The 13,926-nt window shown below is 38.9% G+C and overlaps 1 protein-coding gene across 3 annotated transcripts in view; it reads left to right on the top strand.

Moving 5' to 3' along the window:
- Nucleotides 1–13,656, top strand: part of LOC143104815 (sodium- and chloride-dependent GABA transporter 2-like) — a 51,427-nt gene extending 37,771 nt beyond the window's left edge. For 2 of the 3 annotated variants that reach the window (XM_076269133.1, XM_076269132.1), the window contains 11 exons: nt 475–790; nt 1,273–1,405; nt 2,091–2,225; nt 3,857–3,960; nt 7,968–8,092; nt 8,207–8,319; nt 8,771–8,911; nt 9,708–9,810; nt 9,924–10,024; nt 10,201–10,371; nt 10,920–13,656. In XM_076269133.1, coding sequence (XP_076125248.1) covers nt 475–790; nt 1,273–1,405; nt 2,091–2,225; nt 3,857–3,960; nt 7,968–8,092; nt 8,207–8,319; nt 8,771–8,911; nt 9,708–9,810; nt 9,924–10,024; nt 10,201–10,371; nt 10,920–11,075 — 1,598 coding nt within the window. In that variant the 3' untranslated portion in view covers nt 11,076–13,656. The remainder of the gene's footprint in view (nt 1–474; nt 791–1,272; nt 1,406–2,090; nt 2,226–3,856; nt 3,961–7,967; nt 8,093–8,206; nt 8,320–8,770; nt 8,912–9,707; nt 9,811–9,923; nt 10,025–10,200; nt 10,372–10,919) is intronic. The other variant, XM_076269134.1, reaches the window with a different exon arrangement.
- The last annotated feature ends 270 nt before the right edge of the window (nt 13,657–13,926 follow it).

The raw sequence follows: 13,926 nt of genomic DNA, 5'->3' as shown, positions 1-13,926 counted from the left end.
TAGGAATCCAGTGGCACACAACATGCGTTTTGATCCACGTGCGATCAGTTTTGTACACACCATACCCCTCAGTGTCTTCTCAGTAAGCCCGAGATAGGTTGGTTTGCATGTTGCAACACCACAATAACACTGTGATTATATCTTACCGTGTGCATTTCAAACACTGCTGCATTGCAGGCAACACACGACTGCCTAACATCTGTGAAAAGTGTTTGAATTTGATATTTTTGGTGTGAGAAACCTATTCTAAAGATGTTGGGGGGCAGCCATGGCCTACTGGTTAGGGCTTCGGGCTTGAAAGCAAGGTAGCTCACTGTTCCAGGGTAGTGTGTGCTTCACCTCACTGTGTGTTAGATAGATAGATAGATAGATAGACAGACAGACAGGCAGACAGACAGGCGGACGGACGGACGGACGGATACCTTATGACAAGATAAAAAAACAGCCATTTTAACTAGCCTTTTTTATTGACAGGTCTGGGCTATGGAAGCCAAGTTGTGGTTTTGTACTCCAGCATCTATTACATCGTCATTCTGGCCTGGGCATTCTTTTATCTGTTCTCCTCCTTCAAATCTGAGTTGCCCTGGGCAAACTGTCAAAACCCCTGGAACACAGGTATTGCTGTCCTCATCTTAACTTACGTCCATCTTTATTTTAATGGCTTTCTTGTCACCAGCACTTACACATTTTATGTTGCAACAGAGAACTGTATGGAGTTTGACAAAGCCAGAGGCCTACTCAACTTTACAGTTTTTGAAAATGCAACATCACCAGTGAAAGAGTTTTGGGAGTGAGTAATTTTTAACTGACATTTCAACACTCATTTATGATGATGGCCCGATTTATATCGTTTTCATTAATGATTTTGGTCTGACTTTAACCCCAAATCAGTTGGCCCAGACATACTTTAAAATTTGGGGAATTCATGTCTGTCAGGCTGATTACGGTCCCAGCTCAAGGTTATGCAACTTTCACCTGTAGCTACAGGTATATGATTTACGGCCCACCTAGCATAGCTAATGCATACAGTACAGTATATTCCGTCATGTACCGGTACTGTTTATTCGCCTGTAGGCTGCATCTCACAAAGATTTACAGTTGGAGCTGTCCAATATGGACCCCCAGCCTTTCCCAATTAACTAGTTCACTTTTAAAAAAAAATATTCTCATCATCAACCATGAATGATAGTATTGCTTGAGCAGTAAATTATTCTTCACAGTGAGTGAATTCAATAAGCTGCTAACATTTCTTATATTTCATTTCTTTTCCAGGAGAAGGGTTCTGAATATCACAGACAATGTGTATGAAATGGGCAATATGAGATGGGAGTTAGCCCTGTGTCTTCTTCTGTCATGGATACTTTGCTACTTCTGTGTGTGGAAAGGGGTGAAGTCCACAGGCAAGGTGAATGACAGAAAGATTCAGTTATACTCCGCTGTTACTATTAGTGGAGCAGTTAAGCTCAAATTTTCATATTGATCATTTTATGATAAAAGCATCACATTTGATAGAGAAACTCACAAAGGGGGTCTGATCAGATTTAGAATCGATTTAGAATTTTTTTCGAACAATATATAGATATATATATCTTATTTACAGTGGTCTCTTAATTTTGAATATGACCATCAACTCATTTGAATGTCACTCAGCAACCGTAGGATGACAGAACAATTAGCAGTGTTCTCTTATTTTTTCAGCTGTGTATAGAGAGAGAGTGAAAAGATATTGTGAAGGAATATACAGTGTATATATATATATATATATATATATATATATATACACACACCTCTCTATCCCTCTCCATCCCCTCTCTATTCCTATATATATATATATATATACTGTATATATTTATGTGTGTGTGTGTGGGTGGGCTTTTATGTCTTTAATTTGATTGGACAGTTAAGAAAGTGGGAGAAAGAGAGAAACCTGTTTCTTTTGACTTTAAAAAAAAAAAAAATGTGATTGATTTGTGGTAAAATACAGTATATAATATGTAACTGTATTGTAAGTTGTAAGTTTCTGTTTTCTATCCTTTTCCATCTAATAAAATCCATATTTGTCCACTGATTCATACGGTCTGTGGTCTCAGGTAGTGTACTTCACAGCTACCTTCCCCTACGTGATGTTGGTGGTGCTGTTGATTCGGGGGCTCACACTCCCTGGGGCAGTGGATGGCATCAAGTTCTACCTCTACCCTGATCCAGAACGCTTGGCTGACCCTCAGGTACTAAGTGTGAGGCGTGGTTCCTTATGGGCATCTCTCATGGAGTGGGCATGGACCTATAGGTCGGCATTAGCCTGACGTTGTCATACTCAAAATTCTAGTCAGAATATGAGTCTGATATTGCTCCATTGGGACGTAATTACGGGGCGTTGTGTTTCAACCGATACAAGGAGGGAATGCCTCTGCACTCAATTGGATAGACCTAACCAATCAGAGCAACGAAATAGCTTTACGTGAGCTGTAGAAAGAACACACAAACCATCCTTCTTCTCCACAAATGCCTTAACATTGTTTACTGGTCTTTTGTAAAAGTTATTGTGCTGTCAATATTTCCTAGCCGTCAAGTCAAGTCAAGTCAAGTTTATTTATATAGCGCATTTCATACTGCTTGTGCTTTACATAAACAAAACCAAACAATAATCACAAATAAAAGCATAGAAAGGCAATATAGTCAAAGAATAGTTAAAAGGTAAAGATCATAATAAAAAGAAAACATAAAACACAAGGTAAAATAATTTAAAAATAATTAGTAAGCAAAACAAAGGCAAAAGTAGTAAAAAAGTAATAAAAGACAAGGTAGAATAATTATCAAGGCAGATTCAGAATTTGTAACTCGGCACAGTTAGCAGAAAGCATCTGAGAACAGTTTGGTCTTAAGTCTAGATTTAAAACTGGCTACAGTTGGGGCCTTTTTGATGTCATCCGAAAGTTGCCTACAACACCCTATAGCGAAATCTAAGACAACAAAATAAGTAGCAGGCTAGACTATTCGTAAAAACCGGATATTTTCCTCCTTCGTTTTTAAAAATAATTCCGTTGAACACCGATGCTACAAACATGTTATAAACAGCTGGGGAAGGGTGTCGCAAACCCCTCGAGCAAATAGGTGGCCAATCGAGATTTCAAAGAAATGTGGGGACAACATGTCACAATGCAAACACGCTGTTTTCCCTTGATGAAAGTGAAACCGGAGTTTTCCCGCATATCAACTTTGGCTACATTTTTCAGATATCGTTTTCAGTGATAAAACCTCATGGAAATAATATGCATTTTTCCATATGGGGTCTTAGAAGCCATCTATCTCCTTCTAGCCACAGCGTTTTTGTTGCAAACAAAATCAACCTAAGCGTGCTCAGATGACGTGATAGACGAGGCACTGTTGCTCACCTGTCCATCATCGTAAAGCCCAATTTGATTGGTCCAAACAGCTCTGGTTCGAGCATAGTTGCTTCACAACTGAGCAATGCCAGACCGTACTTCCCGACCTCAAATGTTGTGGGCGGTGCTAAGTTCGGCTGGCACCCAGGCTAGGTCGGCATGCTCATATTCAGTATTTTTCCCTGTTCACAGTCACAGATACCCATAACATTTTAGATTTTATCATGCTTGAACTGCTAAACCCTAACTGATTATCAACCCAGTACTGTCTTATTAAAATAATTTCTGTAATTTGGTGGAATAAACACCTGTAGGCAAGCTGTTCTGATGCTTACAGACCTGTTGAGGACTGATTTACCTCGTCTGCAGTGAACTAGCTTTTCAAGAGGAATGCTCCTCTGTAACATTGACAAATTTGCTTTTGCTGGTCATCTTTTTTCCTTTAATTCTTAACCTCCATCCTTACCTTATAGGTGTGGATGGATGCTGGCACACAGATTTTCTATTCTTATGCAATTTGCATTGGATGCCTGACTGCGCTGGGCAGTTACAATAAGTACAACAACAACTGTTACAAGTAGGTGTACATACACCATATGTCTATGACATTATTGTTGTGTAAACTAACTGAGATAAAGAATGGTAAGAGAGAGAGAGTTCACCGGAGTGACAAAGATGTGGAATTTAAGTATTTTTTATTATTAAGGTGTCAACATAAGGACTAACGTTTCGACGTGTGCCACGTCTTCATCAGAGTCGAGTATGGAAGGCATAGGTGGTGGTACCTTATTAAGGTGATCAGGATCACCTGACAGGTGTATAGAGGGCGGTACCCCAACCTTACGGCTACCATAGAAGTAGGCTACACTCAAAAACCAGCCCTGAAGGTATATACAAAACAAATGATCATAATACCAGTATTTAAATACACAGACTATGTATAAAAATACACAATATTTATAAAAATAAAGTAAATATTTATAAAAATAAAGTAAATAGACATGGAAAATCAAGTACATAGTAACATCTCAATTTCAAACTGTATGGAGTCATTAAAGACAAGTGCAAAATGTTCATAAGATATCAGACTAAGCACATAGACCTACAGAAAGCACGACAAATTTAGTTCCTCATTTAAACCATGAGGTTCAAGTGTATTAAGGGTAAATATCCAGAATGCCTCCCTACATAAGAGTTTTTTGATCATGTCTCCGCCTCTAGAGGGTGTATTGATTTTTTCTATCCCCCAACATTTTAATGAAGCTGGAGATCCATGATTTGCCTGCATATAATGTCTTGCCATGGCATAAGTGGTGTTTTTAGTGCAAATTGCTGTTTTGTGCTCTGATATTCTAATTTTTAGTTGACGTTTTGTCTGTCCAATGTATACCAGACCACATGGGCATTTTAATAAGTAAATTACATGTGTACTATTACAATTGATAAAAGAACCAATAGAATAAGATTTACCCGTCCGGGGATGCGAAAAATCTTTAGTATTGGTAGAGTTAGAACACTGGGCACAATTACCGCATTTGTAGAATCCCAGCGGTGGATTGGAAAGCCAGGTCGTGGGAGACGAAAATTTCATGTCAGAATGGACCAAACGGTCTCGAATATTGCGGGCACGATTGAAGACGAATCTAGGTGGCTCCGCACAGATGTATTTTAAGGCAGGGTCACTCTGGAGGATATGCCAATGCTTTTTTACTATGTGTTTTATTCTCCCCGTCATTGGCGAATAGCGGGTAGAGAAGCAGATTTTAGGATTTGATTTACTCTTAATTCTCTTATTTAACAGGGAGGATCGGTCAACACTAAGCGCCTTCTCCCAAGCATTCTCAATATTTTCTTTCGCATATCCCCGTTGCGATAATCGCTGCGCCAGTTGAGACGCTTTGGACATGAAGTCTTCAGTGGAGCTACAATTCCTTCTCACTCTAAGGAATTGGCCCGTGGGGATATTACGAATCAAATGTGCTGGATGGTTGCTATCTGCTTGAAGCAGAGTATTTCTGCTCAGCGGTTTGCGATAGATTGTCGTTTGCAGTATATTATTAACATCTTTCACAATAGTTAGGTCTACAAAGTCAATCGAGTGAGAGTCATGCTCCATAGTAAAAGACAAATAGTCAGTGCTAGAGTTGGCATAAATTAAAAAGTCATTTAATTCATCCACTGTGCCTTTCCATATTAAAAAGATGTCATCAATATATCTACGCCATAGCACGATCTTAGAATGGAAAGGATTGAGATTAGTAAGTATATACTTGTCTTCCCAAAGGCCCATTACCAAACAAGCATATGATGGCGCGAATGCGCTGCCCATCGCCGTTCATTGAAGTTGTAGGTAAAACTTTCCTGAATATTTAAAAAAGTTGTTAGAAAGTATTAGTTCAACTAAGTTTAATAGAAAGTCAGAAGGAGGTAGAATATTTGCAGGGCGTTGTTTAAGATAATAAGACACGGCTTGTACACCGATGTGGTGTGGTATGCAAGTATACACGCTTGTCACATCCAGAGACACCAAAATATCATGATCTCCACATTTTAAATTATTGATAGCATTCAACATATCATTGGTGTCACCAAGGTAAGATGGCAAATCATGTACATATTTTCTCAGGAAAAAATCAACGAACTGAGACAAGGGTTCAGTAAGGCTGTCTATGCTGGACACAATAGGACGTAAAGGTGGATCAATTAAGCGTTTATGGATCTTTGGCAAACCATAAAACACTGGACATAATGGGTGGTCTTCAACTAGAAAAGCTTTTTCTTTGTCTGTTATCCAACCTCTTTTAAATGATGTATCAATAAATACGTCAATCATACTTTTTATGTCACAAGTAGGGTTAGAAGGCAAAGGCTTGTATTGTTTGTCATCTTCCAATAGTTTTAATATGCTACACTCATAGTTCACCAAACTCATTACAACAACAGCGCCCCCCTTGGCGGCAGGGCGAATGATGATGTCTTGTCTTAACTCGTTTTCGATTTCGTAGAGTTCCTATTTCATGTTTGTTCATATTCGTCTTAGCTGTAGAAGTAGTTGACCGGCTCAACTTAGCCAAGTCGTCTTCTACTAACTGACTGAAAGTCATGATTGTAGGGTTAAGATTGGAAGAGGGTAGAAACCGTGACTTCTTTTTAAACGGAGTCACCTCTCTGAAAACAATGTTACTGACATTGGTGGCATCATAGTTTCTACAGACAATGTCGCTGTTGGATAAGACATTAGGTCTGGAAAAAAAGTGTTTAAGATGGAGAAGTCTGAAAAACTTGAAACAGTCCACTTTAAGGGAGAAAGGGTCATGGTGGTTAGAAGGAGCAAAGGACAGTCCTTTTTGAAGCACTGATCTTTCATCTTCAGAAAGCTCGAGGTCCGAAATGTTGATTACGGTCTCATCTTGTTGTAGCGAGGAGACCGACGTGTGGGTTGCGGGGGTGGGCCTCCTCTTCCCCCTTGTACCCCGCCTCGTCTTCTTCTCTGTCGAGAGTGGGCTTGGGCTAAAAAAGGCATGGACCTGGTGGAACCTCCAGCGTCACTCACATCGTCAGAAGAATCTCTCTCGCTTGCAGTCGAGAGAGTCAGATGTTTGCTATTTCTTGGTGGAGGTGGACGATGGTGTGGAGGGATCCTATGTCTGTTACCTTGTCATTCAAACACATGTCCATCCGCATAATCTTTAGTGTCTCTTTCATATTTTATAGGTTCGGATGTCTTTAACGTATAGCGCCAGGGTAGTGGAGATGTTACCAATGACTTCATTAAATGTTTCCACGTCCATTTTACTTTTCATTTCAGTCTCAATGCGGTTGATCTCAGTACTAAGTTTTTCTTTTTCACATTTAGTTTTCTCAATTATTAGAAGCATAAGATCTAGAGAGCATTTATTCAACACTTGTTCCCATTTTTTCATAAAGGACGGATCATCTAATCCAAAGGATGGGGTCTTGTTCATGCGTAATCCGCGGGGGATGCGTTTCGCTCTCCAATATTCTGAAAGGGTTATAGAATGCCAGGAAAAACGGGATTCAGCTTTCTTAGCATCTTCTAGCTCTCTCTTAAGACACTGTAAATTCAACTCTGGTAAGGTTGGGGTACTGCCCTCTATACACCCGTCAGGTGATCCTGATCACCTTAATAAGGTACCACCACCTATGCCTTCCATACTTGACTATGATGAAGACGTGGCACACGTCGAAACGTTAGTCCTTATGTTGACACCTTAATAATAAAAAAAATACTTAAATTCCACATCTTTGTTGCTCCGGTGAACTCTCTCTCTTACTGGATTCGGTCCTCTCCCGTCGATGCGCTAGATGTGACCCGCAGTAGCGCGGAGGTACAATTGTTTTCTATGAGATAAAGAATGGTCTTTGCGTTGCAATAAGTCAGTATTGTTATTTTACCATCTGTGTGGGAGACTTAATCTGTATGTTTTTTTTATTATCTGAATGCTGTAGAGGGTAATTTAATCATATCATATCTTGTTTTCTAAAAAGAACTTTAATACAGACACATGAAGCTTAATGTCAAAGAAAGAAATGACGATGTTCTGTTGTTGTTATATTTTCCAGAGACTGTGTTTACCTGTGCCTATTAAACAGCGGGACCAGTTTTGTGGCCGGTTTTGCAATTTTCTCTGTATTGGGGTTCATGGCTTATGAGCAAAAAACGAATATCTCAATGGTAGCAGAATCAGGTAATCTTATATATGTTTATGGTTGGGAAGAGGCTGACTGAGGTCTTTGGTATCCATCTGTGTAATTGAATTACAGTTCAGCTTGCTTTGTTGTCTCATGTTGTTTCTGTATAGGTCCGGGCTTGGCTTTCATTGCCTACCCCCGAGCAGTTGCCATGATGCCTTTACCTCAACTTTGGGCCATATGTTTCTTCATTATGATCATATTGCTTGGGCTGGACAGTGAGGTAAGTGGTGCATCCCAGATGATAGCGGACAGGGTTTGTTTGTTTCTTAGCTCAGGTTTGCCACCCTTGACTGTACTCTATTATATCTCTCAGAAGAATAAACATACTTTGCAATCATACAGGCTCATGAAATAGGCTAGAGGGGTATAATTACTTTAAATGCATCAATGAAATTAATTAAATGCTTTTTTAATTTAAAACAGTTTGTGTTAGTCAGATTGACAACTTGTAGTTATCGGACCTTTCGTAGGCTACCTTGCCAAGTTAAATTAGCATTCGTATAGCAACCAAGGAGGACTCTCACAACTTTGGCTGCAGCCTTTTTCTTGTTGAGCAACAATCTGAATAATGTTAATTGCCTTTAATGATGTTTGTGACTCTTGCTTTAGGGTGTTTTAAAGCTATTGCTTTCAACGATGAATAACTGAATGATGATCTCTTGTCTGTTCAGTTTGTAGGCCTGGAGGCTTTGATGACCACCATCACAGATATGTTTCCCAACTTCTTCCACACGGGCAAGCACAGACGCAAGATCCTTCTACTCATCATCAGTATAGCGAGCTTCCTCATTGGCTTAGTGATGGTCACTGAGGTAAGAGGTCAAACTCCCTGACTCCCTGTTCAAGATTCAATCAGCCAAACAACACATTGCATCAGAATGCCAGAATGATTTGGTGTGATTTAAAGTTGACATAAATATCAATAAACATTTGTCATAATCCTGTACCATACCTTGTTTAGGTGACCCTATTCCACATCACTGTTATATGAAACCGGTATGGAAATATCCTCACTAAATATGCCTCATGTCTGCCATCTACTGGTGACATTGCATAAAGAGAAGATGTCTGTGCTAACACACCTAAGTACACTGTAGAATTTTTTATATTCTTCGCTTAGCTATAAATGTTTTCATATTGGGCTTCGATGAAGTAGAGTAGCCTCATAGGGACTACTTACATTTGTTTTCAGAGAGACATGGATGTGGCCTGACAGGTTTGTTCAGGACCCATCATCATCAGTCAGCAGTTCAGGGACACTCTAGATAGATCAGTGTTAAGAACACTAAATTAAAATGTTTGTGTTCTGACACAAATATACAGTGGTGAAACTATGCATACTCCCCTATGGAAATATACTGTACACATTCACCAGAACTGTTATTTTTCGTTGCAAGTTTGGTTTATGACAATGTCAGTTTAAGCTTTAACAATGTTGAATGGCAAAATCATACTGTGGAGCAGTGCTGTCATTTGTAGTCAGTACTGGTTGCAAACTGTGGCAATTGCCTGAGAAAAACAAGAGAACCAGCAATCAGACCACTTTAATACAGATCATCCAGTACAGAATGTGATCTAATCTAACATTGGTTTGTCTCTTTCTCGCAGGGTGGGCTGTATGTTTTCCAGCTTTTTGATTACTATGCCTGCAGTGGAATGACTCTGCTAATGTTTGCTTTTTTCCAGTCTGTATGCATTGGATGGGTTTATGGTAAGAGATGTGTTGTTACAGTAATTATGTGTTTCGATTTAATAGTTTAGTTTCTTTTTGCATAAGCTCATTTTTCTAACGTGCCTTGTGGTTGGCGATCTGTGTCCCTTCAGGTGCTGACCACCTGTATGACAATATAGAAGATATGATTGGGTATCGGCCTTTGCCTCTGATTAAGTATTGTTGGAAATATGTCACACCTGTAGTCTGCTCTGTGAGTGCTTCTCTTTCCAGAACATACTGTTTGGACATGCTTCCATCACATTGCTTTTCTTGGCCTGTTTTTACTCTTGCACATTAAAAGCAGAATAGTCACATGCTGTTTATGGAAGCAAAGGTGCTGTATGATCTGTTCAATTCAATTCCACACTCCCTCTCTTGTCTTCTTAGGGTACATTTGTGTTCTCCCTCATCAAATACAGCCCTCTGAAGTTCAACAACAACACTGAATACCCGTGGTGGGGTTATGCCATTGGTTGGTGGTTCACCCTCTCCTCTACTTTGCTTGTGCCCCTTTGGATGATATATGTAATTATTTCTACTCCTGGAAGTCTACGACAGGTATGATTCATTACAAATCGATAATATTACTGAGAAGACACACTGATAAATAATAATAATAAATGTAACAATATCAATATATCCTCATATACCCTCATACATGTCTGAAGAAAATAACAAATCTTCAGTACTATATTGTCCCCGTCATCAAAGCAATAGTAAGGGATTTTGGTCTAAAACTAGTGAACTGACCAACTTACCCTTGGAAACACCACCAGCTTCCGAGTTGGCCCTGATAAAAGCTTGTTAACATGTAATGTCCTTTGGCAATATACAGTAGTTTGCAGTGTTGTGAGGTGAAAGATTATTATCAATTATTTTTGTGGGGTGTTCTGTCCCAGAAAACCAGTTACATAGTGCATATGCCTGGCTAGAGGTAACTACAAGTGTGCTTATCTGTCGTCCACATAGCCATTTTTAAACCATCGAAGGAATTTGAATGTGAAACCAAAACATACCTCAACAAAAAAGTGGAAAATTATTTCATAGCGTTGCTCTGACCCCCAGCTGTTATTGACTGCATCACATCTCCTTTCTGCACTCTTCAGAGGCTTCTGACACTGTGCACTCCATCTTTGGACCTTCCTGAGAACCTGACCCAAAAGAACGCCATCCACTGCCCTCAGAACCCTGAGTGTGGGGTTCCATTCCAGAAATCAGAGACAGCAGCCTGGAACAAGTTCAGAGACACTGGCCCTCTTTAGATATCTTGGAAAGTATTTGTATATAGTAAGAATCACACTAAGCTCTGGTAGAACAGTCACAATTTAAGCTATTTTCATACTGATCTCCTGTGGTTAGCTGGTGAAGTGTTTGAAGTGTTGAAGTGGTTAGTGTTCACCAGTAACATCTAGAGTGAGTGATTTCAGCAGAGCCGGACAGTAGCAGAGTACATTTACTTGAGTACAGTACTTGAGTACAATTTTTAGGGATCTGTACTTTACTAGAGTATCATTTTTGCGGAGTACTCATGATTTTACTCAAGTACATTTGAGAGGCAAATATTGTACTCTTTACTCCACTACATTTCTATCCATAACCGTGAGTACCCGTTACTTCTTCTAAAAAAAAGGAAAAAAGAAAAATCTCGGAAACCCATAATTTGTTGTTTCCCTCTCAAACATGATTGGATTGTGCAGGCGCCGCTGATTGGGACAGCCTATCAGCAATCACCTTCAGCTTTCCGCCAAAGTCAACTCCATGGTCAGATTTAGATAAGAGATGAAACCATGGACGAAACAATGGATGAAGACGCAGCAGGTCCATACCGGGAATGTGCCAACCTGTGGCCACACCTCGCCAGACTATTTCAATTTTCAATTAGTATTTTGTATTTGAAATACGTATTTTAAATACATGTATTAGAAATACTGCCCATCCCTGGCAACATGGTAAAAATTACTTGATTTTACTTTCAATTCCTTTTACATTCTCCAAGGTATTAACATTAACATATTTTATAACTCCATGTAGGTTGTTTCTGTAAATGTAAGCACAGTGGCAGTAGTAATGCAATATTTTGAAAATGTAGGCTACTCTTGTACTCTTGATACTCAAGTACTTTTAAAAACAAGTACTTCAGTACTTTTACTTAAGTAGACATCTGACTGTTGTACTTTTACTTGTACTTGAGTAAAATTTAACAAAGGGTATCTGTACTTTTACTCAAGTAATGAAGCTGTGTACTCTGTCCGCCTCTGGATTTCAGGAATGTCTTTCTTAAATATTTGATGTCCTTTTGATGGGGGATCAACAAGAAGACTCATTTTTGGCATTTTTATAAAGGTTTTTTTTCTGATGGATTTTGGTCTTCCGGTGCTTATATAGGTGTCCAGGAACAATTCACAACTTAAAACAATGACAGGACCTGTTGAAAGCTCTCACTTTTCAAAGTCTTTACTGTATCCTCTTCGCATACTTCAGAAAAAGTTGTCCAGAGTAGATGGAAGATTCCCATAATGTATGTGTGTGTGTGTGCGTGTGTGTGTGTGTGTGTATGTGTTGCTATTATAGCATTATTACATGCCAAAAGTCGGCATAACCGTATGGCCTTTAACCAGAAGTGCCATGGTCGTATTTACTTGGTATATCATAACCAAGACAGGATATTGTGCATTATGTTTTATAACATACCAGAAATATTTAAGTGAACACTCGGAAGGGTATTGGTTCTCCCATGTAGGGAAAATAGAATAGTTAAAAGTAGAATAGTTTCTCCTTGATCATGTGTTCTTTAATACATATGGATCATGGAATGTGCCAACACATGATCAGATATCCCTCCTGGAACTTTGACAGTCTGTGATTTAAGTGCATGAGCCGTGTATGGGTAAAAGGTGTATATGTCTTTGTTATCACACTCGTACTCATCTGATATGTGATTTTCAAAACACTTGTAATAAATATGAAGATAATTATGTCAAAAGCCATGATTCATTGCTGCTCTTATGCATCAATGCTAGATTTGTGCCTGTATTTTTTTTTGTTTGCCTATACTGTATGGCATGACACATTGGGACCAGTTATTGTGGATGACATAGTTTATTCCTCATTGTGTACATCTTTGATGTTTTTATTGGTGTGGTTGTTCTTTTTGCCTTGGAGCAAAATAGCCGTGATTGTGTAACAGTGACTGCCAGCCGTTTGAATACTTAATGAGACTCCTGCAGCCTTTGGGGAACTGAATGCCAGTTTTTATGAATTTTAACCGTGTCTATTTTTCATATTTTCTTGTTCCTTCCTTAAGCCCTGCCTTCCGATTTCTGTAGCTCTGACTCTTGCTTTTGGCAGAATATTAGCAATTTAAGGGTGTCAGCATTTTTTGGTGTTTGTCGTATTTATGTGTTGCTGTAACTGAACAATGTTTGCTGTATGTATGCTGGTGAGGTGTTGACACCTACCTTTGACTCTGGAATGTTAACACATTGATTTTTTAATGCTCTGCAAACATAGACATGACATAAGGTCAAAATAAATGTGTGAGCTGTTGTGTTTGTAGTTGGGCATGGAGTTATCTGCGCTGGGTTTGACAATGACAAATGATGGGTCATTTTCAAATGGAGTTACAAATAACAGTAAAGATATGCGACTGAATGTTAAAATACAAAATCAGCTGCTGCAGTTGTATTTTTTAGCCTCTGATCTCCTTGAGGAGATCAATGGATTTGTACTAAGTTACTGGGAAGAAAAATAATTGACATGCACTCTTATCTTAGATAGATCATGACTAAAATCAATGTTGTCCATAGGCCTGCTGTCCAGAATAAATAAAGTTTAGCCAACATACCAATCATGGTTTTCCTTTTAGACTAACATAATGAATAAAATTAGATTGGTGATTCACAGCCACCTGTGGCTTTCCTCTGAACAAAAAAATAAATAATAATTTAAACATAATTCAGATATTACTTGTTATTACCCATTATTGGGTCACCAAAGAGAATAACCCAGATAACCTGAATTCAAACCAGACCATGATCAGACTGAAAAAATACAGCATAAGGCTTACTTAGCATGATTTCATTATATTTGCACAAATACAATCAAATGACTACT

Source organism: Alosa pseudoharengus, unplaced genomic scaffold, assembly GCF_046254945.1.
Source record: "Alosa pseudoharengus isolate Yale_2024_CS ecotype anadromous, Long Island Sound unplaced genomic scaffold, YU_APseudo_1.1 YU_APseudo_1.1_scf_5, whole genome shotgun sequence".
Lineage (NCBI taxonomy): Eukaryota > Metazoa > Chordata > Actinopteri > Clupeiformes > Clupeidae > Alosa > Alosa pseudoharengus.
This window is presented reverse-complemented; position numbering and strand designations above follow the sequence as displayed.